Source organism: Terrapene carolina, unplaced genomic scaffold (assembly GCF_002925995.2).
Source record: "Terrapene carolina triunguis isolate 2854851 unplaced genomic scaffold, T_m_triunguis-2.0 Scaffold234, whole genome shotgun sequence".
Lineage (NCBI taxonomy): Eukaryota > Metazoa > Chordata > Testudines > Emydidae > Terrapene > Terrapene triunguis.
In genome coordinates, this window is record NW_020664585.1 from 6116881 (window position 1) to 6143281 (window position 26401).

A 26401-nucleotide genomic window follows, 5' to 3' on the forward strand; every position below is an offset into this window, starting at 1 on the left:
ATTACCGCGATGTGATAAACCACATCAATGCACTATTCCGCATCTAGGCATGCATGCCTAACCCTCCTCTCCCAAAGAGCCCGCACCGAAAAAATTCCTTCCCGAAAAAAAACCCCCGCTTACCGGGAACCTGCTCTTCTGTTTGTCCTCCACCAAGTACCAGCCGCTGCGACTGGCTACCTTCCTCCTGGCTCGAGAAGAGCTCCTGGCTGCATGGCTCCAGGGATTCTGGGGTGTCTCCATCCAGCCCACCACCATCACTCCCGTTTTCCTCCTCCCCCTCCCCCCCCGGCTCTGAAGTGACCATGGTGGTGCTCGGAGTGGAGGTGGGGTTAACCCCAAGTATCGCATCCAGCTCTTTGTAGAATCGTCAGGTCACGGGGGGAGCACCCGAGTGGCCGTTTGCGTTGCGGGCTTTGCGGTAGGCACTCCGCAGCTCCTTCACTTTAATCCTGCACTGCAGGGCGTCCCGGTCATGGCCCCTTTCCATCATGTCCTTTGATACCTTCCCGAAGGTATCGTAATTCCTGCGGCTGGAGCGCAGCTGGGACTGTACAGCTTCCTCCCCCCAAACACTGATGAGGTCCAGCAACTCGCCATTGCTCCATGCTGGGGCTCGCTTGGCGCGTGGAGGCATGGTCACCTGGAAAGATTCGCTGATAGCACTCCACACCACGCTGGGCTGAGCAAACAGGAAGGGGATTTTTAAAATTCCCGGGGAATGTAAAGGGTCGGTCACATGGTTGGTTATCTGAGGCCAGGGCAGTAGAGTTTGAACTGATGACCAGAGTGGCTAGAACAGGCATTGTGGGATACTGCTGAATAATTCTGGAGGCCAGTCACAGCGCATTGGGTGGCCACACTGGCGCCGCAGCGCTGCAGCGGCAGCGCAATACTTGCTATTCCTCTCGGAGAGGTGGAGTACATGCAGCGCTGCAACCACGGAGATACAGCGCTGCAAATGCCTTGCCAGTGTGGACGGGGAGTGAGTTACAGCGCTGGGGGAGCCTTTACAGCGCTGTAACTCGCAAGCGTAGCCAAGGCCTTAGTGATCATAAAGAGTACAACCCTGGCGCTTCAGAGCATAAACCACATCCATAGTCAATATGGTCTCTTGCTTGGCATGCTCAGAGCTTATGGGTCAGCATCATAGATCACATTCTCCAACACCTTCAGCACTCTAAGGGTTTCTTCATAGATCAGACCTGAAATACACTTCACCCCACATCGAGCCAAGTGATGAATAGCTGGCTTGGTAATACCTTGGATGTTAGTCTGAAGCACTTTTTGATGGTGCTTAGTGCCTCCTTTCTCTAATCCTTTACGGCCCATACCATGCCCAGCCATGGTGACTGAAATCACATGCAAGCAGCACTCCAGGAGCCAGGCAGAGCTCTTTCCATACAGGGGGAGCTAAGCCTACATCATTCTGAGAAAAGGGAAGAAGAAACAGCTCACCCCACCCTCCATGCAACATCCAGCATTTGAGGGGGAAGAGGAGCTGAAGAGCCCCTGGAGCTGCCCCTTAGCCCTGGAAGACCAGCTGCCCTGCCGAGCCTGGGAGAGGCGGATGGAGAGCCCCGGAGGAGGCTGGGTGCAGAACTGATGAGTGGGGGTGGAAATAATTGTTAGGGAGGGGCAGGGCAGATGTGGACGGAGAGCTCCCGCAACAGGGGCCAGAATAACCTTAATAAGCGAGGGGAGCACTGACAACATGCACGACCACACAAACATGGGAGTGTTGTCCAAAAATTAAGACAAACCAAAACCTCAACATAATCTCTAAAAGAAATCCTCATGAGGGTGGGCCCAATCTCATAATTGGAGGGGGTCTGACTCATGATTTGTGAACCTGTGGGGTTGACAACGCTGCACTTTACATAAGCTTCAGCTCAGCCCAAGGATCCCCACCTCTCCTCAGAGTACCTTGTCCGCATGACACTGACTGACACACACACACACACACACCGAGTGCCTTATCAACCTCCTCCCCGCTCAGGGGTGCTTTATCAGTACCACACCTCCCCCCAACATTACCTTAGCTTGGCATCCAGTAGCAACGCCTCAGCCCAGAGGCACTGTATAACGGTCTCTCTCCCCTCAGTCATAGGAGGGAGGTAGCGAGCTGGGCACGGGCCATAAAGCTCTGCTACGGCAGCTGCCTTACAGTCTGAGATTCAAATTGGCGGGAATGTCCCCGTTCCAGCTCAGGCAGCTACAGGATGCAGTAAGGGTCAAACGTAAAGGCGAGCCCGAGGAACTAACTAGAGTGGTTATCGCTCCCCCGCCCCTCCCGCCTACTAGGGTTGGCCCTTCACTGCCGTTGCTAAGGTAACAGGTTCCTCCTTCATCCCCAGAATGCACTGCGGTCATCCTCCCGCGGCCATTGTTACATCCGGGTACCCGATAGGAGGCGCTGGAGTACGCGGGCGGGGTCTGTCGGTTTCAGTCAGTGAGCTCGAGAGCCGCCCGCAGCCGTCGAGGGAGGCTGGGTCCCTCTGAGGAGCCTGTGAGGGGCGCGAAACCCCAAGCGCTCGAGCATGGCGGTAGGTGCGCCTCATCATGGGGTATTTTTAGGAGCGGGGAAGCGAGAGGAACGGGGGGATCTGAGTCGAGGGAACCGGGTACGCGCGTAGACAAAATGGCGTCCACCTCCTCCCCTTGGCGGCGCCATAATAGGCTTCAGTGTGGGGGAGGGGAGGCTACTTGCCACCTTCACCTCTTCTTCCAGAAGTTCCTGTCCCCCCGGTTTGCGAGTAAAGCAAAGAGTCTTGGGAACGTCTGCTTTGGGCTTAGCTACCTGCTGGCCCTGAGGGCTGGGTGCTCCTGCGAAGGGAGAAAGGGCGCCTTGGAGTCCAGACTCTCCATAGCTCGCGTTCCGGCGGATCCCTCTGTTCCTCCCCGCCCCTTTATACCTTTCTCCATGTTTGGGAATAGATCTAATATCTGAAACTATTTTCTAACACGCAGCATTTAAACGCACTCAAAAACTGTCCTGACTGGTAGTTTTAATGGGAGATTCCCTTACTATAGTCAGACTTCTTTATCGCCTTTTCTCCTTTATCTATGCGACTCGAAGAGAGGGAGGATTTGCTTTTTTTGGTAAATTATTGGCTAAACTTGCGGTTTTAATCTTGTACTTTATTCCCGATTAAAAATTCGTGTTTGTAAAATTTTAAGATGTCAGTCAAACATAACTCTGACGAAGAAGGAAAATGTAGTAGGCAAGTTAACATAGGTAGGATTTTCAAAAATAGTGATTTTTTTTGGTTGCACCAAACGATGCCAAAAGTGAGATGCCTTAAAGGGACTTGATTTCTTGAAGTTGGGTGTACATCGTACTTTCTGAAAGCCAGTCTTCTTCAAGATTTCTTTAATTGGGCAAAATCACTAATGTCTTGCAAATTTTGGCTGTAATTGTAAAGAAAAACTTATCCTTCTCTATTTTTGATAGAATCATTTTGCATTTATAAAATTGGTATTTTATATTTGACACATGTCAGATTATGTGAATCATTTAGTCTGTCACATATAGGAAGGAAATTAATGTCAAATTACTATGGGAGTAGAGAGAATCCTAGATCTGCTATCCACCCCAGAACTGTATTGTGATGGTTCTCAGGGTACCCAGAACTCGGAGTCACCTTGTTACCTGCTGGAGCAAGCCTGAGGAAGTCTTAATTCGGTGTCAGCTTCCTAACATGCACCAGCCTGTTAACCACTTGTCTTGACCATCCCAGCCCTTACTTTGCCTAGCCCCGACACAGGTTACACACAGAATTACCAGATCCCTATTCCTAAGGGAACAGAACACCCCAGCTTGTAAGATTCAACTCAGGATCAGGGCTTTGCTTAACATTAAGCCCTTAGATATGTTTACATTGAAAACAAGAATATATTTATTATCCAAGATTCAAGGTGAGTAAGAATATTGGAAGCAAATACTTTATATATAAAACAATATAACACGCTTTCTAGAGACTAAATTTAACTACCAGGTTAATCTCCTATCTAAAGAACTTTATCTCACCTAAAGTTCTCTGTGGCATTTTCAGCCAAGGTTGGCTGAGATACTGTTTTCATGAATTTAAATGCACTGTCCGTTTGCTTTCTAGGTGCAGGGTGAGGGAATGTCATCATTGCCTCATTGTCTTTGCTCATATACAGAAAAATCACCCTTGGCTTGTTTTTACTGTGTGCTACTTCCCTGTTGATTTCACATCACTTCATTAACATTAACTTTGTATGTAAATGGGTATCTGTTGTGTTAGTTTATACTGCTTAATCTACATCCAGAGAGAGACACTTCTTACCTCCTGTCTGGAGGAAAACCTGTTTTTCACCTTTGCTGGTGATTAATACCTTGATACTGACTTTAAAAACATAGCTCCTTACATAGTGTCTGTATCTACGTTTCACAGACCGGTGTGACAGCAGCTTTCATTTGAGACCTTACATTATATTCTTTAGTGACTTAATGTACACACCAGACTCATGACATTTCTGTAACCCTTTGCCTGTTGGAATTAAAAGGTCCTTGGGTCACATACATGAATTAGCTTTATGATGCAGCTCGCTGAGTCCACTGAGCAATAGTCAGCTTGCTTTCACAGTTAGGCCCTGATCCTGCAGAGACTTAGGGCTGGTCTACACTGGGGGGGAGGAGTCGATATAAAATACGCAACTTCAGCTACGTGAATAACGTAGCTGAAATCGAAGTATCTTAGATCGACTTACCTGGGGTCCACACGGCGCGGGATCGACGGCCGCGGCTCCCTCGTCGACTCTGCTACTGCGGCTAGCTCCGGTGGAGTTCCGGAGTTGATGGGGAGCACGTTCAGGGATCGATATATCGATCCCGGATAAATCGATTGCTACCTGCCGATACGGCGGGTAGTGAAGACGTACCCTTAGGCATGTGGCTAAATTTACCCATTGTGAATAGTAAGATTACTCGCAGTGTGTGAAGTTAAGCCCGTACCTAAGTTTTTGCAGAATTCAGGCCTTTCTGTGCAGTGTAGAAGTGTCCTTACTTTGCTGAGTGGTGGACGAGTAATTTTGGACATGAATAATACGGCTTTTTTGAACTGGAGAACAGTGTTGTAATAGGCTTACAGTACAACCTCAGAGTTACGAACATCTCTGGAATGGAGGTTCTTTATAACTCTGAAATGTTCATAACTGAACAAAATGTTACGGTTATTCTCTGAAAAGTTTACAACTGGACATTGACTTGATACAGCTTTGAAACTTTACAAAAAAATTCTGCTTTCCCTTTTTTTAGTAGTTTATGTTTAACACACAACTGTATTATTTATTTATTTATTTATTTTGGTCTCTGCTGCTGCCTGATTGTGTCCTTCTGGTTCCAAATGAGATGTGTGGTTGACGGGTCAGTTGGTAACTGAGGTTCTACTGTACTTTCTGCTGGGCATGGTATGTGGACAGCAAAAAAGACAGTTGTTAAAAAAAATTATTGTTTGGTACTTCAGCCCCTCATCTCTATTCTCCAAAGAAAATGGGTTTAAAATTTAATGTCAGCTTTTTAAAATACTTCTTAAAAATATACTCCAACTGAAGAAATAACAGACACTGGTCGAGTTGCTGAAAATAAAACATGTCAGAAATTTTTTTGTTACCGTAATATAAATCATCCTGTGAAACTCATTAGTTGTGGGCATCTGCAAATATCCCACATGATCACTGTACCAACAGTACTCTGAAGCACTCCCTCTCTCTAAAAAGTATGAGAAACTAGTCAGAGAGTTTTGGAATGCCAACGACTGATGGAATGACAAATGTGGAGTTGTTTATGCTCCATTATCTAAAGGTCTACCATGGTTTCCTGTGGGCGGGGAACTTTAGAGTTAAATAGGACTAGACAAGCAAAAGTCAAAATATTCAATCTGGGGACTAACTGTTAATTTAAGTATATTAGCAATCTAAAACCAGAATCTCTAAATATCAAATTTTGAAAAGACTAATACACAAACATTTATTTTGGATACATAAGTGGAGGATGCTATATCTTGAAAATTATGTGAATAACTTCTTTTGATTTTTCAAGATATATAAGTGGAGGACACTTTGTATCCAAAATACATTTTTGTGTGCTACACATTTATAATAAATGCTATATGAGAGGTACGTGTTATTATCCTGATAATAGAAAAATAATAATTGCTTGCTTGCTTTCTCACCCCAGGCGAGTGTTTGAGTAGAATTTTGCAAAGATGCTGCTGTGGAAGGAAGGAAGCAGTAAAAAAAAGATTAGCTGCCTGGACAACGTGGAGTGGGTGGGCTAAAGCATGTGAATTGTGAATATTGAGGAGATGTGAAAGGATTGTGTAATGTCACAGATGAAAAAAGCCCACCATTAGTACACTATATCCAGTAAAAGCTTTTTTAACCGGCATGCTGAGGGAATGGGGGGTGCCGGTAAATTAAAAATGCCGCTTAACTCAGAGGGAGAGGTTTGGAGTTCGGGGGAGGGGCTGTGGGACACAGGCTTTGGGAGGGGGCTTGGGATGCCGGATGGGGTGGGGCACTCAGCTCTGGCATCTCTCTATCCCTGCTGCTCCTGACAGAGGTGCGGCCAGGCGACTCTGCAAGCAGGCACACTGTCTCTGTCTGCAGGCGCTGCCCGGCCCAATGGTCTGGGAACCATGGAGGCAGCAACAGCAGGGATGGGGAGCTGCTTGTGGGAAGCTGCTGGAGGTGAGCGGCCCCCCCCCCTCCGGCACCCCAACCTCCTCCTGCGTCCCTGCCCCAAGCCCCCTCCTGGACCCAAACTCCCTCCCGGAGCACGCCCTGCATTCCCTCCCACACCCCGCCGGCTCCGCACCACTGGACTTTCAGTGTAGATCAGAAATGTTGGTTTATAGAGCTTGCCAGTTGGTGAAGTGCTAGATAAGAGCTTTTACTGTAGCATTGTTTTTATCTGAGTAATCAGAAGAATAACTAAAGTAGCAGGGTCCATTGATTTAAATTAAGGCAATTTAAGTAATGATTTAAATCACCAAGTGGAAAACCTAGATTTTAATAAACTTTTTGATTTGTACTTCTTTTATTTTCTAAAGAAAGGTGCATTCTCATTGGTTGATATAACCATTAAAACATGTTCATTTACAACAAAATAGAGCTTTTATATTAGATTTGGTACATCTTTTTGCAACCTAGGAGGGTACCCTATACATTTATTTAAGCAATTAAGTAACTGTATACATTTATTTAAGCAATTACATAGCTTAATATTTTCAGATTCTTATTAATTGTACATTTTAGTATGTTAGAAAATGGTGAATGATGCATTGCTTATTTACTAAATAATTAACCTTTTAATTATGATTTGTGTCAAGCTGCAGTAGGATGGTGACTGGAATTTAATTAAATACATACAACAGCATATAAAAATAAATTGGAATCAACAAACCCTTTTATGTTTTGGATACATAAACTTCTTATCAAAGCATGTTTCACATTTACAACTAAATGATTTATTAAACAGAGGGATTAACTAATTAGTGAATTAAACAGACTATTTCAGGTCCTCCCGGGAAAAATTTCAGATATGCCTAGTGATTGGATCTTATGTTCCTAGTCTGGTTTCAGTCTCTTGAAAATGACAGTCTCCTAAATTATTTAGGCTGACCTATTGTGCCATATTTAAAAAGCTTGACTTCAAAAGTAAGATGTTTTTCCCGATTCTTTCTTCATATAGAAAAGTAGCCTTTAATTCAAAGTCTTTGATAGAGGCTCATGTATTCAGCAGATTTATTTTTGTATTTAAATGTTGTAAGACAGTGGTTCTCAAACTTTTCTACTGGTGACCCCTTTCATATAGCAAGCCTCTGAGTGCGACCCCACCTTATAAATTAAAAACACATTTTTATATATTTAACACTGTTATAAATGCTGGAGGAAAGGCGGGTTTTGGGGTGAAGGCTGACAGCTCGCAACCCCCCATGTAATAACCTCACGACCCCCCGTTTGGGAACCCCTGTTGTAAGAGAAAATAATGAGTTTAGGCCTTAACATATTTTGTATTGAATTCAGACTTCATTTCAAATGGGTTTATTTTAAAAAAGAAAATCTTACTATAATTTACAGTGGCAAAGAATGGATTTAAACCTCTTTTCTTGATTTCCTCCCTCCGCCCCCCCCCCCCCCCCAAATCATTAGGTTTTTTAATCCTCTCTGTTAAAATCTGGTTCTATCCTGAAATTGATGCTGTTTAAAAAACAAAACAAAACACAAGGTAGTGTTCCATATTTACTGTCTAACTGATTTCTATATCTGTTTTGCTCAGTTTGCCAGTAAAAGCATGGCTTTTCTGTCAGCCATACAAACTCACCTGGGCTTAGTCAAACTGGATTCTGTCCCTCTTGTGACCAGTAACGCATTCTTCAGGCCGAATTATGCCCTCAGTGAAATCTCTGCCACTTAGTTGCCTCCACGGGTTTGATTATGCCTTCATTTCACCTGTTCAGAATCTCAGAAATCAGTGAGCGTGCATAGGTGCAAGTGAAAGCATAATCTGGTTTTGTAGACTATCTTGCTGGCGATGCATGAAATGGAAAGAATTCATCTTAAATGTCAGATACCAAGGTGAGTTCATGGAGCTGACGACAAAACTGGGGAAGAGTGGAGAAAGCATGTTCTTGCAAACTGAGCAGATTTGATACAGAAATCATTGAGACACAATGTGTATGGATCCCTACGATTCTTACAAACATGCATTTCACACAGAATGATATTTTAATAATAGCACTGCTATATGGCTAACCATTGTTTAACACTTAGTAGCTTGGAGCTCTGTAAATACTATATAATTTTTTTTAATTTCATGTCTCTTCCAGGCCAATTCTGCACTGCAGACTTTGATGCTTAGAGCACCATGATTTAGCTCTGTTGTGCCCTGATTCATAACACGATTTAATCTGGCCTATTTGTACAGCATCATACACCAGAAGTAACTTTAGTGATATGAATTTATAAAAGCAGCATTAGGATGCACAGCTAAACAACATAATTTGGAGAAATACAAGAAGAGCTTGAAATGGTACAAAAATTAAATGTATACCAAACAATTTTTCACTACAAGTTTAAACAAAACCAAAACTCATTTATGAAAGTCCAATCTTCTTCTTTAAGAGTGTTCTTTTATGGTTAAGCTGGTTTCGGGTGATGCTCTTAGTAATTCTGTTCACACTAGACTGGATGCAGCATGTCTTGATAATGGTGCAGGAAGCAACTGTCATTTTAGTACACAAACATTAAGACAAAATGATTATGTATCCATAACATTCACTTGATAGAAAATCAAGTCATCCTGGAATGTTCTATTTTTAAAAGATGTCTGATTTAGTTGAACACTTTAAATAAGACCCAAGGTGAAAAGAGCAGCTTATGTGCTAGTGTATCTCATTATCTTCTCTTTGAATTTAAAAAGAAAAAAATCTTTGATCTTAAGTTTAAAATATTTTAATCTGCCCATGTAGGGTAGTGATACAGAACGAGATGGAATAGCCCCAGAAAAATCATCCCCAGAGAGAGAGAAGAAAAAGGAACAGTCAGATGCATCTAATTCTCCTAGAACCTCAAAACATCATTACTCAAGATCGCGTTCACGATCAAGGGAAAGAAAACGGAAGTCAGGTATGGTCAATCTCAAAGTGATGTTGCTTTACCTGTATAGGTATTTATTATGACAGATTGTAAAATCCTGTCATAGTGTATAAACTTGATCCTGGCTCAGGAAGTTCTGGAGATAACATATTTTGCGCCTGGGTAATGTTCAAATAAGTTAATGAAGCAAGTTATAAGTTATCTCTGATAGAGAACAAAATTCTTGATTCCTGTGGATTCACTAGCAGCCAAAATATGTAAATTTCATCCTGGCTGTGTTACTGTGCATGTCCTTTTGAAGAAAACTGACATATTATTAGTCATATCTGCCTGAACTTAATTTCTTATAGTAGAATACAATGTTTAAAAATAGTCTAAAATAGAAACATGCACACTTGCAGAACTTGAATCTCTATTTTTAAAATACAGCTTTGGAAAAAGTTGCTCTCAGAAGTCTGGTGCCGGTGGCTTAAGACTGAGAAGCTGAAAGTCTGGAACTCTACTAATTTTGAGCCTGAAACTGTTTTTGAAATACTTTATACTGAGACTTACTAACTTTTTAAAATGATTCATGTGCTGAAAATAAAAATTGAATATTTATCCAAAGCCTAAAGGATATTTTTCTTGGCAACACATAAGTATTAGAAATTAGAAAACTTGATGTGTAAATCTCTTCTGTTAGATGTGTTTGGTTTAAGACACTTTACTCCACGGTTTATATCCTAAATACAACAATTATGTTCTAGCTGATCAGGAGGTGAGTATGAAACAAACTAGTCAGGCAAAAGTAAATAGCATAAATGGTGAAAAGAAATTACCGTATATACTCGTTCATAAGCCGAATATTTTTGGTAAAAAAAAGTGACGCATCAAAGAGCGGGGGTTGGCTTATAAATGGGTCTACACCAAAATTTGGTGATTTTAAACTCTATGGAATCATTGAATTGAATATCTAATACATTGTCGTTTTGTTTACCTGGAGCGTCTGCAGGCATGGAGCCCCTCAGCTCCCTGTGGCCCACGGTTCACGATTCCCAGCCAATGGGAGCTGCGGGAAGTTCCCGTGGCTCCCATTGGCTGGGAATGGCGAACCACAGCCACAGGGAGCTGAGGGGCTCCATTTCTGCAGACGCTCCAAGTAAACAAAACGTGCCGACCCGCCAGCGGCTTACCCTGACGGCCGGGAGCCAAAGTTTGCCAAGGGTCATACAGTTTTTGCTATTTTTACCTAACCATCTTGGGGGGTCGGCTTATAAACGAACGGGCTAATGAACGAGTATATATGGTAATTTAAAAAATTCTCTGTTCTAATAATATGGTTTCTGACATAGATAAGGAGTCTTTAAGTATAGTTTTTAATTTTTGTTAAACCTTTATTTTTGACTCTGTGGGGTTGAAAAGCTAAATAACTTACATGAGTATAAACTAATAAAACTTGACAAGAAAGTTCATATTTACTTGATAAATAAATATTTTCTTCTTCAGATAACGAAGGAAGAAAACACAGAAGCCGGAGCAGAAGCAAAGAGGTAATTAACACTTTGTAGTGCTTAGGTAATTGTACAATACATCTTTAAAAGTATCTTGTAGTCATGTGCGTGTGTGTAAAACTATATATAAATGACTTTATGGTAAGTACAAAAAAACTATTGGAAACTCAAAAACTTAAATGGGTATGGAGTACCCATCATTGTGAAGCATGATTGAAGCCATCATTTTGACAAGAAGGTAATAGTTTATAGCAAAATTGCATTCAGAAACTGGTAACTTAAATTTTTTGTGGAAACAGCCAAATTAAAATTTCATATGGAGAAATAGAATTGGTGTTCTTGGTGACTATCTCACAGAGCTTCCATTAACCAGAAGCCTTACGTCTTCTGATGCCTGACCCCTACTCAGGGGTCTCAATGTTGAATACCCATCTACCTCAGGATATTTCTTTAAAAAAAAAAAAAAAATCCCCACTGACTAAACTCTGATGATTGCAACTTCGAATTTTAAGGAATGCTGCAGCATTATATATGTAGCAAGAGTCAACTGGAAGTATGGCTGTGACAGCAAAGAGCTCACAGAGGGCTTCTTTAAAAATCGAAGGCAAGGGGAATGAGAAGAGGCAGTAGCAATGGTACATTGGAGATAACTGGCTTACCCACCAGAGAAGAGGTGAAAGGAGCAAACAAGGAGCAGCAGAAGTAGCCAGGAGGGAGGCTGTCACGTGGGGCAGTAATAGGCTGGGTAGATGGGGAACTCCTCAAATTTTAATGTGGGACAGGAACTTTCCCTTCCCCCATCCCAATGGAAGCTCTGTAAAAATTAATTTAGGAGTTTTTGTGAAATTGACTATATTGTTTAGATCACATGATAACATTTCTATAATAAATCATACTCAGCGTGCTAATGCGCGAAGAGACTGAACTGAAGACGCTCCAGACTCAGATAGCAAAATTATAAGCCTACTTCATGATAAGGTAACTATTAGTCATTCAAACTCATATTTCCCTTAAAAATATCTTAAATCAGTTATGGGATGTAATGGTGTTTTATTACTGAGTATATGTCTAGAAGACTGAAATTAAAAAAAAATTCTCATTACACTTAATGTTCAGAAAGTTTTTCTTCACTTATAAAAAATTCCAGCGTTTTACTATACTATTAGGTCTCAGTGAAGCTTTTACATCTTGCAAGTTGATTTAAACGATTAGCAGGTTTTTCATGAATAGGTTACCTGGATAGTGTCTCATGGTACATCTTAGCTTTCAGATTGTTTTTGCTGGGAATTGAGGTTCTTAAAGTTGTCTAATGGCCACAGACTAAAGACTAAAAACATCAGTAGCTGTTTTTGAATATATAGGTCAAAATGTCTTGCATTGTATTCATGGATATGAATAGTATTAAGTAGCTGACATCTAAAAATAGACTTCTGTTTAACTCAACTATATTTCCATATATTATAGTTATTATTTTATGAGTTAAAACTATAATAATAGACTAAAAATAGCAAAGATATTTCCAGTTTGTTAGAAATGTTTGAAATGAAGGATCTACTACATGTCTAAAATTTGAAATTTACCAGCAAAAGTTTAGTTTAAAGGATTTAGGTGAAAGCATCTTAAAAGCTTATTGTTAGTATTATCTAATTATGACAAGTCTGTTCCAGGCTTGACTATTTTAAGTGATAAATAGGTAGTTGGGGGAAAGGATATTTAAATGTTCAATATTACTTTAGAGCAGACTTAGCTGAACCTGTAAATGACTGTATTTCAAAAACATAGGATTTGTGCTGATACTGCTATATGAGGTTTATAGTTTGATTTTTAGAATCCTTTTTTTAAAATAACTTAAATGGTCTACGGTATTTTGTATTAGAAACAGTTGGTAAATAAGCTGGATATATTAAGAAGAAAAATTGTTTCATGGTTTAGTCTCCAATGAAAACACTGATAAAAATCAGAACTAACCTTGCCAAGTACTTTTGGCACTGCAGCTATAGAAGGAAGAGGAGCCTGCTTTAAAAAGAGTCAATGCAGAAAAAAATTGCAGTGCAGCATTGCAGGATATCTCCATTTTAAACTCTAGTGTGGGGCCTCAAAATTAATTTTAATTTTTTAAATACCTTAATTTAAGTCATCAGTACTTATTTAATCATGGGTAGAAGAATTGTTAAACTTCAAATAAGTTGTCATATGTATGTCTGAAGCTATGTCTGGGTTTACAAATGTGCTTGTGTACATGGTATGTCTCTAGACAAATATTAAATGTATTTTATTTACAAATATGTATGTGGGTGTGTATATACATGCTCAGACACTGGTAGAGACAGAAATGTGTTAGGTTTTTAGCGTTGCTCCATTATAGATGGAGTAACTAGTAACAGGATGAACACCGTTTTCATTGTTGTGCTTTGAACTGTCATGTCAGGAGACAGTGTAATAATATAGTAGAACCCCTTTTATCCGACCCTCCATTATCTGGCTTTCCATATTAACCAAACAACCAGTGTGCACAGGTCCGGAAGTGGGCAGTCTCTCTTGTGACCGCAAGATGGTGCTGCCTTGCACTTTCCCATTCTTTGGATTATCTGGTTTGGCCCCGGTCCCAGTTAGATTGGATAAGTGGGGTTCTGCTGTACTCTGATGGGTGCTTTAGAAATACGTAAGATAGGTGGTGGGGGAAATGATAGTCTGTATTTGCAACATTGGGTAGATGATGGTATTAAGTAAAATAGCCATCACTCTTGACTGAGCCACACTCCTAAGGTTACTAATGTTGCATCACAACATATCATTTTTATCTTCTGATACCATACTAACTCTTTTTGTTGCACTATCTTCCTGAAAGAACCAACTTCTTCTTAAAACAGGCAAGAAGACACGAGTCCAAAGAAAAGTCCTCCAAGAAACACAAATCTGACGACCACAATGACAAAGAACAGTCTTCTGACAAGGGAAGAGAGAGCCTAACTTCATCTGAAAATGGTGAGGACAGACACAAACGCAAAGAAAGGAAATCATCAAGAGGCAAAAGTCATTCAAGATCCAGGTCTCGTGAAAGGTAAGTTCTCTATAAATGATCATTGAATAATCATATTTTTTCTCCTTCAAGTGCTTGACAAAAGTTGAGTGCTTTGGAGTTTTATTAGAGTTCCTATATAGAACTGAATTGTGTCTAACTCTGGGTTTAAAAAAAAACAACAAAAAAAACGATTTCTTGCAGAATGTTAACTCTAAAGTAGCAAAGATTCCCGTTTTATTATGCAGTGCATTTAATGCTAGTCCAGATTTTTTTTCCTGAGTTGATAATAAAGTTATTGAGCCTCTTTAAGGCTTGATATAGATAGTGTCTAAAATTAATCCAACGTATGCATATTAATTTATGCAATGAATGTATATTGCATAAATATTTAATCCCTTAGCACCAATGACAGTACATTTTCTCCTACTAGCGTCAGAGTGTTGCTTTTCCTTTTTCCGTGTATTGCCTTTAAAGTTCCTACCTCCTAAGTGAAGAGTTTCCTTTAAGGTATTAGAGTTCTGCTGTCTTAGATAAGAAACTCAAGTTAGCTCTTCAAATTAGGACTCCTGCATTGGAATGCTCTTTTCATGTTGTTTGGTTACCGCACTAACATATTGTATATCAGTATTAATGAGTAACATTGCTTAATGAACTAATGGCTTTCTTATAGTAATAGTCTTTTTGGGTTTTTTTCTCTTTCATACCCCTCACTTAAATTGTTCAAGATATTAACTTTATTACTGGAATGTATGTTTTCAGGCGTCATCGTAGTAGAAGCCGTGATAGAAAAAAGTCACGGTCTCGAAGCAGAGAGAGAAAACGCCGTATAAGATCTCGTTCTAGATCAAAATCTAGACACAGACATAGAAGTAGAAGCAGAAGTAGGACTAGGAGCAGAAGCCGGTAAGTATTATGTTCTTAATTTGTCATTTGTGTAAATGCTGTTATTGGATCACAGAGACTTTGTCACCACTCAAATGTAGCATGTTTTAAAATCTATTCAGATTAACTGAAATGGCATAATTTAATGGAAATAGCTTTCTATTGCATTAATATCTAGAGGCTCCATTGTGCTAGTCACTGTACAAATTCATAAGATGATGCATTTGCTCCAAAGAGCTTACCATCTAAGAGTTGGGTTCTCACCTTTTTTAGTAGAATGACTCCATGGTATAACTTAAAAAAAGACTTGGGACCCCACAAATTAAAGAATGTTGGGGGGACCCTATGATCTGAGACAGTATAGATTATAGGATTTTAAAAAATGATATCAACCCACAGAATGAGAGGACAGATGGCTTTGTTAAAAGTGCAGAACTAAGAGTCCAAAGTTATGGCTTCTAGTCCCATCTCTGCCCAACCTTGCTATGTGTCCTTGGAGAAATTGCTTGATGTTTTTAGACTTCAGTTCCCATGGCTATAAAATGGAATTACTTAAGTACAGAGCTATTGAGAATAACTTGTAACCACTTTTGAGATCCTCTGGTGGATGGTGGTATAGAATACAAAGTATAATTTCTTACTGAAAGACAGATGTGTAATTCCATTTGAACTACTTTTGACTGAATTATTTCTTGTCAAGCTCACTTTATATTTCAGTCTAATCTGTTCATGCCACACTTTCAGTTTAGTCAACTTGGAATATAAAGTTCTCAAAAAGAAAAAGAACAGTGCAGAATGAAAGAGGCAACAAAATCTGTTGTTTGATGTTACTAGAGTGGTGAGATTGCCAAAGTGCTTGTTAAAAATAACTTTACTGTATCTGCAACTTGTTGTTTCCAAATGGTGCTTCTCTGTAAAACACACTTCGGGAAAGGGGAGCTACCCACTTTGAAAATACTAGCTATCAAAAATATTGACCCTCAGTATATCTGGTGCACTTGACTCCACAGCTTTGTTTGACAGATCTGGAGCCTTTTGCGATTCTTGGGTTTTTTTTAGCTTGTATTTTTAGTAGTGTTTTTAATATGCTAAATTGCCTATGGAACTTCCAGATAAACTCACTGATGAGACTTGTTTTATTGCCATTCAAAATTAAGTACATGGAAAATTTGGTAATGCCATCTTTACAACTGTCTGCTTCCCAGTGAGACTCTTGCCTCATTGGAGCCAGCTACCAGCAGAATAAGGCATGAATGTTCAGAATATCAGAGTCTAGTTGCATTTACCATCTTTTGCATCTTTAATATGCTGCAGTTTTTGTTCTGAACAAGTGAATGATTTGCTCTAAGCACTGATCCAAAACAGGCGGTAGATGCTTATTATGTTCAACAAACTTGGGTAAAAAACATGTGAATCCTATATGTGAAAGTGATACACTCTCAGAGCCCTCTGAGATCCTCTGAAATATTCAAATTCCCATCCTTATAACGTAATCCAAATATTTCGAGTAATGGCTTTAGTTTGGAAATCTGTTGTGACTATTTAGCATTAGATCAGTTTAGTGTCCCAGTATGTTCCACTATGAAAATCAGGGTTCTGGTGTAATATTACAATGACACTTGTGAAATATTCAGCAAACTTCATCTGATCAGCCACAGAATTCAATAGTATGGTTTTTCTCACAAAGATATATTATTTCAACATGCACTTCTGAGAAGACAGCTGAGGGGACGTATGTGACATAATGAACATGCTCCTACCGATATTTAATGTAGGATTTTAAACTGTTTTTTGGGGGGGGATGTGGGGGGGTGGGAATATGGAGAATGGAATGTGTCAGTTCCCTTTAGAGTTCTAAAACTATAGACTGCATGTATTTAACATAAAAACAATTCAGTATCATTTAAAAGCTGTGTTCTTGCTTCCTCTTCAAGAACTGAATTAAAAAATAACTGAAACTGAGCAGCAAGTGTGCGGGGAAAAATAAAGGACTTTCAGTTTAGTCATGACCTTGCCAACCAAAAATATGCAGTATATTGGGTTGTAATCAATCATGACAGTAATCCACTTTTTTGGTGATTGCTGTATTCGGACCTAATCAAAATCCTGGAAAAATGAGTCATTAATAATTGAAATAAAGTGTATGTGGGTCATACAACTCTTGTGCTTTTTCTAGCAGCAGCTGGGCCTTCGTATCACATCTGAGCTCAGTTAAAGTCTTTTGAGGTAAAACCACTGGACTGAGCTCCAACAAAAAATTAATTAGCAAGACATGGTTATACTTCCACCACAAAAGGAGGCCTCCTATTCATGAAATACTGCATTCGCCGTGATACAGCGTAGCATTTATAGTTGTCAAAGCCTCAGTTACTGGTGACCGTTTCCAAGAAACTCCCCAGTCTGTTTTCCAAGTGAGCTTTCTTTATTGGCACTTAGATCAGTCTGAAGTCTCTTTGTCTTTGGTATTTATAACTTTCTAGCAGTTCTACCATTGTCTCGCTCAGATTCAGAGCTGAATGGGATGCATGACGCATACAGTAACCATTTTTCAACTCTAAACTAAACTAAAATGCTCAGATACAGAAGTTAAAATTCTTTAATTTTCTTGATGCCTTGGTTGGGCACATCATTGATCAATCCCTGATAACTGGTGCTATGACAGGTATGCAGGTGTGTCTGAAACACATGTTGTGGATTAACTCAGTTCTGGTGAATGATGCAACTCTGTCCCGAGTTTCACAGTGCCTGAGTCAATATTTTGACTGTGATCTCTTCTAATGAGGGAGTAAACTGACCTCTTTTGTTCTCCATCAGGTTTTTAGTGAAAACTGATCTGTTTTGTAACTTTACTCTGGTAGTTAGTTCAGTGCAAATTGTTTGCAGTCAGTGCAGCTTTGCAAAAAAGGAGCAGAATATTTAAAATAGCTGCTCTGTCCCCAACCAGCCATATTCCTCATCACAGCTTGTATTTATGCTTCATTAAATGTCAAATTGTAAAAGCTTCGGTCACTGTACATCTTAAAATACTTTCCCTTTATCTGTGGCATTATGTAAGAGCCACGTGGGGTGCTGTCTCTTGCAATTTGCTGTTTGTCAAGCACTTTCAGAAATTTAGGGTATGGTGGTTGTAATGTTCCTCTTGTCAGAAACCTTGCAATGGAAAAATGTTTGATATCTTGTAATCGAGTGATCAGTGATGTTGGATGAGAGTATTGGTGGTAGTTGTGTTTCACATCATTGTGTCTGAGCAGCTATTGGTTAGCAGCAATATATTTTTACAGTCAACCAAAAGTGATTATGCTTTATATCAGAAATTATATTGCTGGGGAGGAAGGGGCTTACCAGACAAACTGGTGTCCAGTTTCTAATAATTTCTTTAGTTCCCAAATATTCTGTAATTGAAATTAGCTTCTTATCAGTTTACTAGCCTTCAGAAAATCCATGCTTCAGAGTTCTCTGCACTGGATAAAATTCCAAATGAGCAGTGTTCCCTTTCAGTGGTATTAGTATGAGCTTCTGAATTCCTGGGTTCAAGGTGCTCTTCTAACTTAATCTTAATTTTACAGCTTAGTTTTAGCAGGACTACTTGCCAAAAAAAATCTATGCAGTTATTTTCCTCATTTATGTCTAGAGATTCAGAAGGAAAGCCTATTAGGGTTTAAAATCATCCAGTCAGAACACAGCATCTGCAAAGCAATGGGTGATAGGTGACTACCCAATCTTGGGTCTCTGTTTAGCAATTTTGAAATCTTGCAGATTTATTATTCTTGTACCAAGACCAGTGTTTTTCCTATGTATGTAAAACCATTCCTCCTATAGAGGGCCATGCATTTTTCAGAGCTAAACTTGCTTTTTGACCTTTTATCAAGGTCTTTTTCCTACTTCACTTTAAGATGTAGTAATATCAAGTATTTGACATGAGGAACTATTCATAAAATTATTAGATTACTGTAAATTACTCCAAACTTTTCCCCATCAAAAATAATATTTTTAGGACAGACATCCACCTGTTAGTGTTGAGTGGGGTATAGAACTCTTCCCCAATCATTTTATTGAATTTTACACCATTACTTTGTGTGTTTCTGGTAATCTTAAGGTATTGGTTCAAAAAGGAAGGCTCCCATGGCCGTCTGTTATGTCGTATTTAAAATTTTGAATTTCATAGCGTGTAAGAACTCTAGATTGTAGATTTAGTCAAAGATGAATAAGGAGGAACTTTAATTCTTAGAATTGGGTGTTCTAGCATTCCCTATTACAGAATTATGGCCTCTGGTATTTTCATTTATTCACTCCCCCCCGCCCCCCCGATGTATTGTTTTATATTTGTAATTGTGCTTCCCACATTTTAACCCTCCACTGTATCCTTGGAAAGCAGTTGAAGGATTTTAATGTTAAATTATTTGTGGAATATTAAAATACACATGGATTTATTTCAGTGACTAATGGATCTTTTTATTAATATGGTCACTTACAGAGAAAGAAAGAAGAGAATTGAAAAACCCCGAAAATTCAGCAGGAGTCACAGCCGAAGTCCAAGTCCACCACCTTTTAGGGGGCGAAACACAGCAATGGATGCACAGGAAGCATTAGCCAGAAGGTACTCAATTTCATTTTAAAAAAACCTAACAAATTCTACAGACTGAAATACTTTCCCTACCTAATAAGGACAGTGCAAATAGTGATAGTACAAGATTCTTTACAGTACTTTGCCAAACGTATGTGTCTGATCTGGAGGAATCAGCCAGTTACTGCCAGTTGTGGTGGCTTTTGGAATTTGAACAGCAAACCCACTTAAGACTGGATTAAGACCACCAATTCACTACTGGTACATGTGTGTGGTGTTAAATTTTACTTAGTTTTCCTTACTGCTAAGCATCTATTTACTACTATCTGTAAGCTTTAAAAAAAAATTAAAAAAATCTTTAAATGTTTACAGTTTAGTTTCCCCTTTGAGCGTCAAGATTTCTGTGTAAATAATGGTAACATTCATGTTCATTCCAACTTTGCTTAAATAAATAATAGACATTTGTATGGAAGCTGACCAGTATTGCTAATCTTTTGCATATTAATGTGTTTAAATTACTTTTTTATTATGTAAATCACTTGTAGGTTGGAAAGAGCAAAGAAATTGCAAGAACAGAGAGAAAAAGAAATGGTTGAAAAACAGAAACAACAGGAAATCGTTGCTGGTAAAAAAAAAATTTTAACTAAAGTATACGTACGGAACAGTAATGGGAGGAAAAATAGGATGTAGCTTTGTTAGATCTTGGACTTAAACAGTTCTACAGATCCAACTGAAATACCTGTAACCATTTATTCCTTGTTCAATAGCTAATTATGGTAACTTGGAACATATGGTGTTCTATTGCATGAGAAAATGTTTGAAAACTTCCTGTTGGGGTTTTTATTGTTCCTATTGTGCCCAGCACCACAATCACCATCCTGAGGATGACTTGATAACAAGAACTCTGCATGTTAATTATTTGGAGGGGGGACACTTCCCACACCCCGTGCCTGAACAAGCATCCCAGAACATTCTTGAGCCCCTGTTGGCCAAGGAAATGAGAGAATTGTATTTAAAAATAGAGCTCTAGTTTCCCATATGGTATTCCAGTCAAGTACTATATTACATATTATACTTATTCCAAAAAGTATGCATCACTATCTTCTGGCTTTTAATTGTTCATTGCTTAAAAGTGATGAAGGATGTGCAGTTCTCCTTTTTTGGCTATTGGTTCAGAAACAAATTTGTGAACTTGGTGTACCTAGTTTTTTTTAATTGTCTAAAAGAATACAAGGTGAGTTTTAATGTAATGTTAAATTTAACTCCATTTCACTAAAATCCATTGCAGATTTCCCATTTTTAACATAAACCTTGCTATTTTCTAAAGTGCATCCCATGTCTCATCCTTACATTTTCCATCTATTTTCTAATAATGCAAGGTAGAAAACAATTGCTAAAATTATATTGGAGTGTTGCTCTAACAGGTTATTCCTTGTGTTGAAAGTTTATTCAAAACTTTAACATTCACTTTCATTCCCCAACCTCCCCCCCAAAAACACTTTTTTTTCTCTTCAGCAGCTGCTGCCACTGGGGGTTCTGTCATCAATGTTGCTGCTCTTCTGGCATCAGGAACACAAGTAACTCCTCAAATAGCTATGGCAGCTCAAATGGCAGCACTACAAGCAAAAGCACTGGCAGAGACTGGAATAGCAGTACCTAGCTATTATAACCCAGCAGCAGTGAACCCAATGAAGTTTGCTGAGCAGGAAAAAAAACGGAAAATGCTCTGGCAAGGGAAAAAAGAAGGGGTAATTCTCTCCTTTCTACTTTTAGTGTGAAAACATCTTAATGTTGCTTTCTGTGTGACAAGATTAAACTAAGAAGAATGAAATTGCTTGTTGACACTGATGATCTCTGTTAGCAACAGCAAAACATTAAATTTGGAGTGTAGGAAATAAGAAATGACCTAGTCCTTGAATGTCAGATGTTACAGTGATGAGGACCATTTAAGAACCCAGATAGCCATAAGGCATAATTAAATTTTAAAATAAATTTCTTGGGTTGCTTAGAGGTTGCAACTAAATATCAATTGCAAGATGACCTCTGCTGTGGGATATACAGTCTGTTTTAAGCCTAAAGAAACAAAGTAAAAGCTCTTGGTTTCCATGAAGTAACATTCTGACAGAATTAAAATATAATGCTTATGCAGCCTGTTATCCTGCTTTGACCTCCCCATAACATTATTTCTGTCATACCATCACTGTGAAAGTTGGATCATTTACTTTGGGTAAGCTGTCTTTCTGGCACACTGCAGGCTTACAGTAAATGAATTCTGCAGCCTAGCAAACAATGTCTCGGGTATAAAGCAGCACATCAACATGATAACAATTTTGTACCTATAAAATTGCAAATTTGTAGTCTTTAAATCCTTATAAGTTTTAGGCTGTCAGATTTATAATAGTATTAACAGAAATATAGATCTTTGAATTAAAAAAAAAAAAAAAAAAAAAGGTTTTGAGGATAGTTGAATTTATAGAAAGCAAGTCAGCATTTGAGTAGAGTTTCATCTTTCCACCTCCCAGTGCCAAAGGGCTGGTCTATACTTACCGGGTAGTTCGACGGCTGGCAATCGAAGTTCCGGGTTCGATTTATCGCGTCTGGTCTGGACGCGATAAATCGAACCAGGAAGTGCTCGCCGTCGACTGCGGTACTCCAGCTCAACGAGAGGAGTACCGCGGAGTCGACGGGGGAGCCTGCCTGCCGCGTGTGGACCGCGTCTGAACCGTGGTAAGTTCGAAGTAAGGTATGTCGACTTCAGCTACGTTATTCACGTAGCTGAAGTTGCGTACCTTACTTCGACTTGGGGAGTTAGTGTAGACCAGGCCAAAGATTTGGTATTAGTGTTTAGTGGCTGTAAACACCATATACTGATTATAAGGAGTTTGTGGTATATCAGATTCATTGCCACCAAATTACCTTAATAAACAAGTTTTAGATTTGGATTTTTCAAATTTCACTTTCTACTTAATGTCTTTTGTATTATAGAGTGAAAGACTGAAAAACAGCAAAAGCTTCAAACTATGCTGTTGGACAAAATAGGAGACACTGCCAGCCAAAAAAACTCCAGTGTCCCATAAAGTATAATAGTAAAGATAAACTACACGTTAGCACGTCCCATCAGCTCTACTGCAGTGAAGAAGTTCAAGGGGGACTCAGTCTGTCACCATCAATATGTTCAAAGCAGTTAAGCATTATCTGGGAAGGATAATCATGAACTAGCCTCCCTTCTGGAGCTCATCAGAACTCCTGCTTAGTTGTAAGAAGTGTTACTTCTGAGCAGTTTATAATGAGGGTCTAGCGTTTCAACAGCACTCCCACCCTTTGTTGACCTACAACACCAGACCTGGACTGGAAATTTGAACTGGGAACTTCTATATGGCGATAGAGAATAATACCACCAAAGTAGGCCATTGTCTAGACCCCTTAGTGTCAATCTTTTTAAGGCGTCTTTCTGTCTATCTGTCTTACTACTTGAGTTGTAATTTTATTGGAAATGTTCTGAAAAACTTTTAAATTTGCGTAATTGTTTCCTACTCTTGTAGGATAAATCACAGTCTGCAGAAATATGGGAGAAATTGAATTTTGGAAACAAGGACCAAAATGTCAAATTCAGAAAACTAATGGGCATTAAGGTATGGAGTTCTGAATTTCTTTGTATTTGGGTCTATAATCTTAATCTTCCTTAAAAGAGTGTGTTTTATGACTGACTAATATCCATTTAAATTGCTTACAAATAGCTGAAACCACATTTTGGGGGTGTTCCAAAATTAAAAACTTGAATTCATATTAAGATGCTGTTTGTGAATTTAAATCAGAAATATTTCCCGGTTCAAGCAGAAGTTCTTGAACTTCCTTTGAGGAGATTCTGACTAAATTGTCTGTCAAGGCTTGGAACAGAAACCATTGTAGTTTCTCAACTCGATATTCACAGTCTAGTAGTTAGCTACACAGGGTTATTAAACATGTTATTTAGTAATTGCAGATATGTATATAAATTTAATTCAGTTCTTTTGTACTAGGGCTGTCAAGCGATTAAAAAAATTAATCACTATTAAACAATAATAGAATACCATTATTTAAATATTTTTGGATGTTTTCTACATTTGAGGGTTAACTGCGATTAATCGACAGCCCTACTTTGTACTAATAAAAAAAAATCCATTTAGAAATAAGGAAGAAACATCTTTTATTATTTGGGAGTGAAGTGATGATCAGACTAGTAAATTAGAAAAAACAATTGCAGTTGTTATTGGATTTCGCCTCCAACTTTAAATTGTTCTACCTTACTGTTAAATATCCAAATGTTGATTTCAGTCTAGCTTTCTTTAAACCTGAGCAAATGTTTAATGTAATTCAATATTAATGTTTTTCATAGGTATGGGGAACTTACTTAAAATTAATCAATTTTGCTAAGTGTCATTACACTTGAATGCCCCCTCTGGCGCACAGTTCATATTATTGATAATCATTATTGCCAGCTGCTACAAACAGCCAAGTAAAAGGTCTTGTATGAAGCTTAAAAAACAGCTATAATACATTAATGCTTTGACTGTTCAATAATAATGATTTAATCCTTTTTCTATAAATCACTTTCTAATTTCTAGAGTGAGGATGAAGCTGGTTGTAGTTCAGTTGATGAAGAAAGTTATAAAACTCTGAAGCAACAGGAAGAAGTATTCAGAAATCTGGATGCACAATATGAGATGGCACGATCACAGACTCACACACAAAGAGGAATGGGATTGGGGTTTACATCTTCAATGCGAGGAATGGATGCAATTTGAAAAAGAACATGATTTTAAAGTCTGGGACTTTGTGGATGATTCCCGTTCTGAGGTTGGGTCCTTGTTCACCAAAAAGCTAGCATTCTAGCTTGCATGGGTGTTGCATTGACTTTAATTTATTGAAAAAGTACAATTTTTCTGTAAATATGAGATCAGTGATACTGGTGTTAGTGTTGTAATCAGGTTATACCCACTTCCATTAAACTTGACAGAACTATAGAAGGACAGTATTTTTAGTTAAAGTTCTACTTTTTCAAACAAAGCAGCAGCTGGGCTAAACTCATACATGGATATTTCGTGTCCACCGTCTTGTGTACTTTTGTACTTTAACCTTGTACAGTTATTTTCAACTCTTGAAACATGAAAGAAACATTGTGTAGATGTTATCTAGCAGATTGGCCAATTGGCACATTAATCCAGTGCAACAACCTGGTTAATAAACATGTTTTTCTCTAAACTGCTATTTTTAAGTTTACTTAAAAGCTTGTTTTAATTGTTTGTTTTTTTTAATTATCCCACCCAGAAATAATTTTTAAAAGTTATGTTGAATTTCCAGCTATTACTTTAGCACAGGGAGCTCTGTAGTAGAATAAGAAAACAGGTGAATGTCACAGTGGTGGTATTCAAACAACAGTAATGGGTACTGAACATTTGTTTTTTAACTTGGCAGTTTCTGCTTGACTGTTACTATGGTGTACATAATGTGTCCCAATATATTAGCAGGTCTTGAAAAACCCAGCACCTACTAAGCAAGGGATTAGCCTTCTCATGAGGGTGAAATACACCACTTCCCTGAGCTACTCCTTCATCCCTAGCCAAACCCACCTCCTCCCTAGTCTCCTGTTGGTTGGGTGCTCTCCATTGCTTGGATTCAAAGACACTACCACTAGCTAAATTTTGTACCCTAATTAATTCCACCCTTACACCAAAAAAATCAGTGTTTTTCTCTGACCACAAGATAAATTAATGCCCCATACAGTGAATTCAACTTATGCTGGGACCTACAAGCAGAGCCCTCCACTTGGTGGCAGAGAGGCATAAGTTTCCCTCTCCCTCTTGGGCCAAAACAGGGAGCAAGAAGCTGAGGAGCAGGAAGGCCTTGATCAGCTGGAGGACGAGGAGCTACAGGCCCCCTGTCTGCTGCCTCCCATCAGAGGGATCTGAGGCAAGAGTCTGTTCTACCACCTCAAAGAGGGCTTGGGATGGGGGTGGAATGGAGAAATGCAGAACCCTGCTGCTGCTGCCACAATCCTACCCAAGCCCTCTGCTGAAATGATCAAGTAGCTCACACATTGCCTTATCAGTTTGTTAGTCTGAGTTCTAGATGACTACTCATGCTTGTGTAAGGTGCGTGAGGCATATCTTGGTGATTCTCATGGTTGGTCTAACCCTTGGCCTATCTGAAGCCTGGACTGGCTGAGGTTTTCTCTTTTTTGTTTGTTTGTTACTGTAAAGTGATATAAAACTTCATGAATAAAACTGACAATATAAAATTGGTTTCCTTTCTCAAACAGATACAGTGGAAACATTTCAACGTAGAAAGAAAAGAAAGAAAATGTATTGGGATTAAATATAGGGGAACAGGAGAAGAAGTGGGTAAATTAAACGTTCCTCCTGTGTTTTCTCTTAAGTGAGCACTCCAATTTAGTCCTTTTCCTAAAATAACTTGAAAAAATGCTACAGGCACAAATCTGTATGCCTTCTCAGAATATCCTGTGTAGATTTGCATGGTTGCAAGTTTCTAGGCAAGTGGAAGAAGTTTTCCATCTCCAACAAATAAGCAAAAGTTGAATTAACATCCTATTATGTCACATTCTTGAATTCTGGTGTGCTTGGCAATGAAAGGCAAGTGTGCTTTTTTTCATTGTGATAAAAAATTGACTAATACAGGTCTGTCTCATCTTACGCTGGGGTTACGTTCCGCGGTCAGCGCGTAAAGCGAAAACCGTGTATAGTCAAAATTACATTGAGTGTAATGGGCAGAATCGCCCGCACTACAGGAACAGTATTTAAATTGTTATTTTTCTCTTTT

At 39.1% G+C, this 26401-nt stretch overlaps 2 protein-coding genes across 5 annotated transcripts in view; one reads left to right on the forward strand and one right to left on the reverse strand.

The window, feature by feature from the left end:
• The window catches only part of KNTC1 (kinetochore associated 1), a 75732-nt gene extending 73592 nt beyond the window's left edge, over positions 1-2140 (reverse strand). The window contains exon 1 of the mRNA XM_026656929.1: positions 2038-2140. The gene's annotated coding sequence lies outside the window, so the exon portion shown is untranslated. The remainder of the gene's footprint in view (positions 1-2037) is intronic.
• Positions 2141-2422: 282 nt separating this feature from the next.
• On the forward strand, positions 2423-24826 carry RSRC2 (arginine and serine rich coiled-coil 2). Of its 4 annotated transcripts, none has more exons than XM_024196214.1 (10): positions 2423-2546; positions 9501-9657; positions 11113-11156; positions 13988-14178; positions 14899-15042; positions 19496-19618; positions 20131-20210; positions 21101-21333; positions 23128-23217; positions 24190-24826. In XM_024196214.1, the coding sequence occupies exons 1-10, from the start codon at positions 2541-2543 to the stop codon at positions 24367-24369; spliced, it is 1248 nt and encodes a 415-aa protein (XP_024051982.1). In that variant the 5' UTR covers positions 2423-2540; the 3' UTR covers positions 24370-24826. The 4 variants fall into 4 exon arrangements, with proteins under 4 accessions (XP_024051982.1, XP_024051983.1, XP_024051984.1 ...); XM_024196215.1 differs by having other exon boundaries at positions 21104-21333; XM_024196216.1 differs by lacking the exon at positions 2423-2546 and adding an exon at positions 12018-12095 and having other exon boundaries at positions 9614-9657; positions 13966-14178.
• The last annotated feature ends 1575 nt before the right edge of the window (positions 24827-26401 follow it).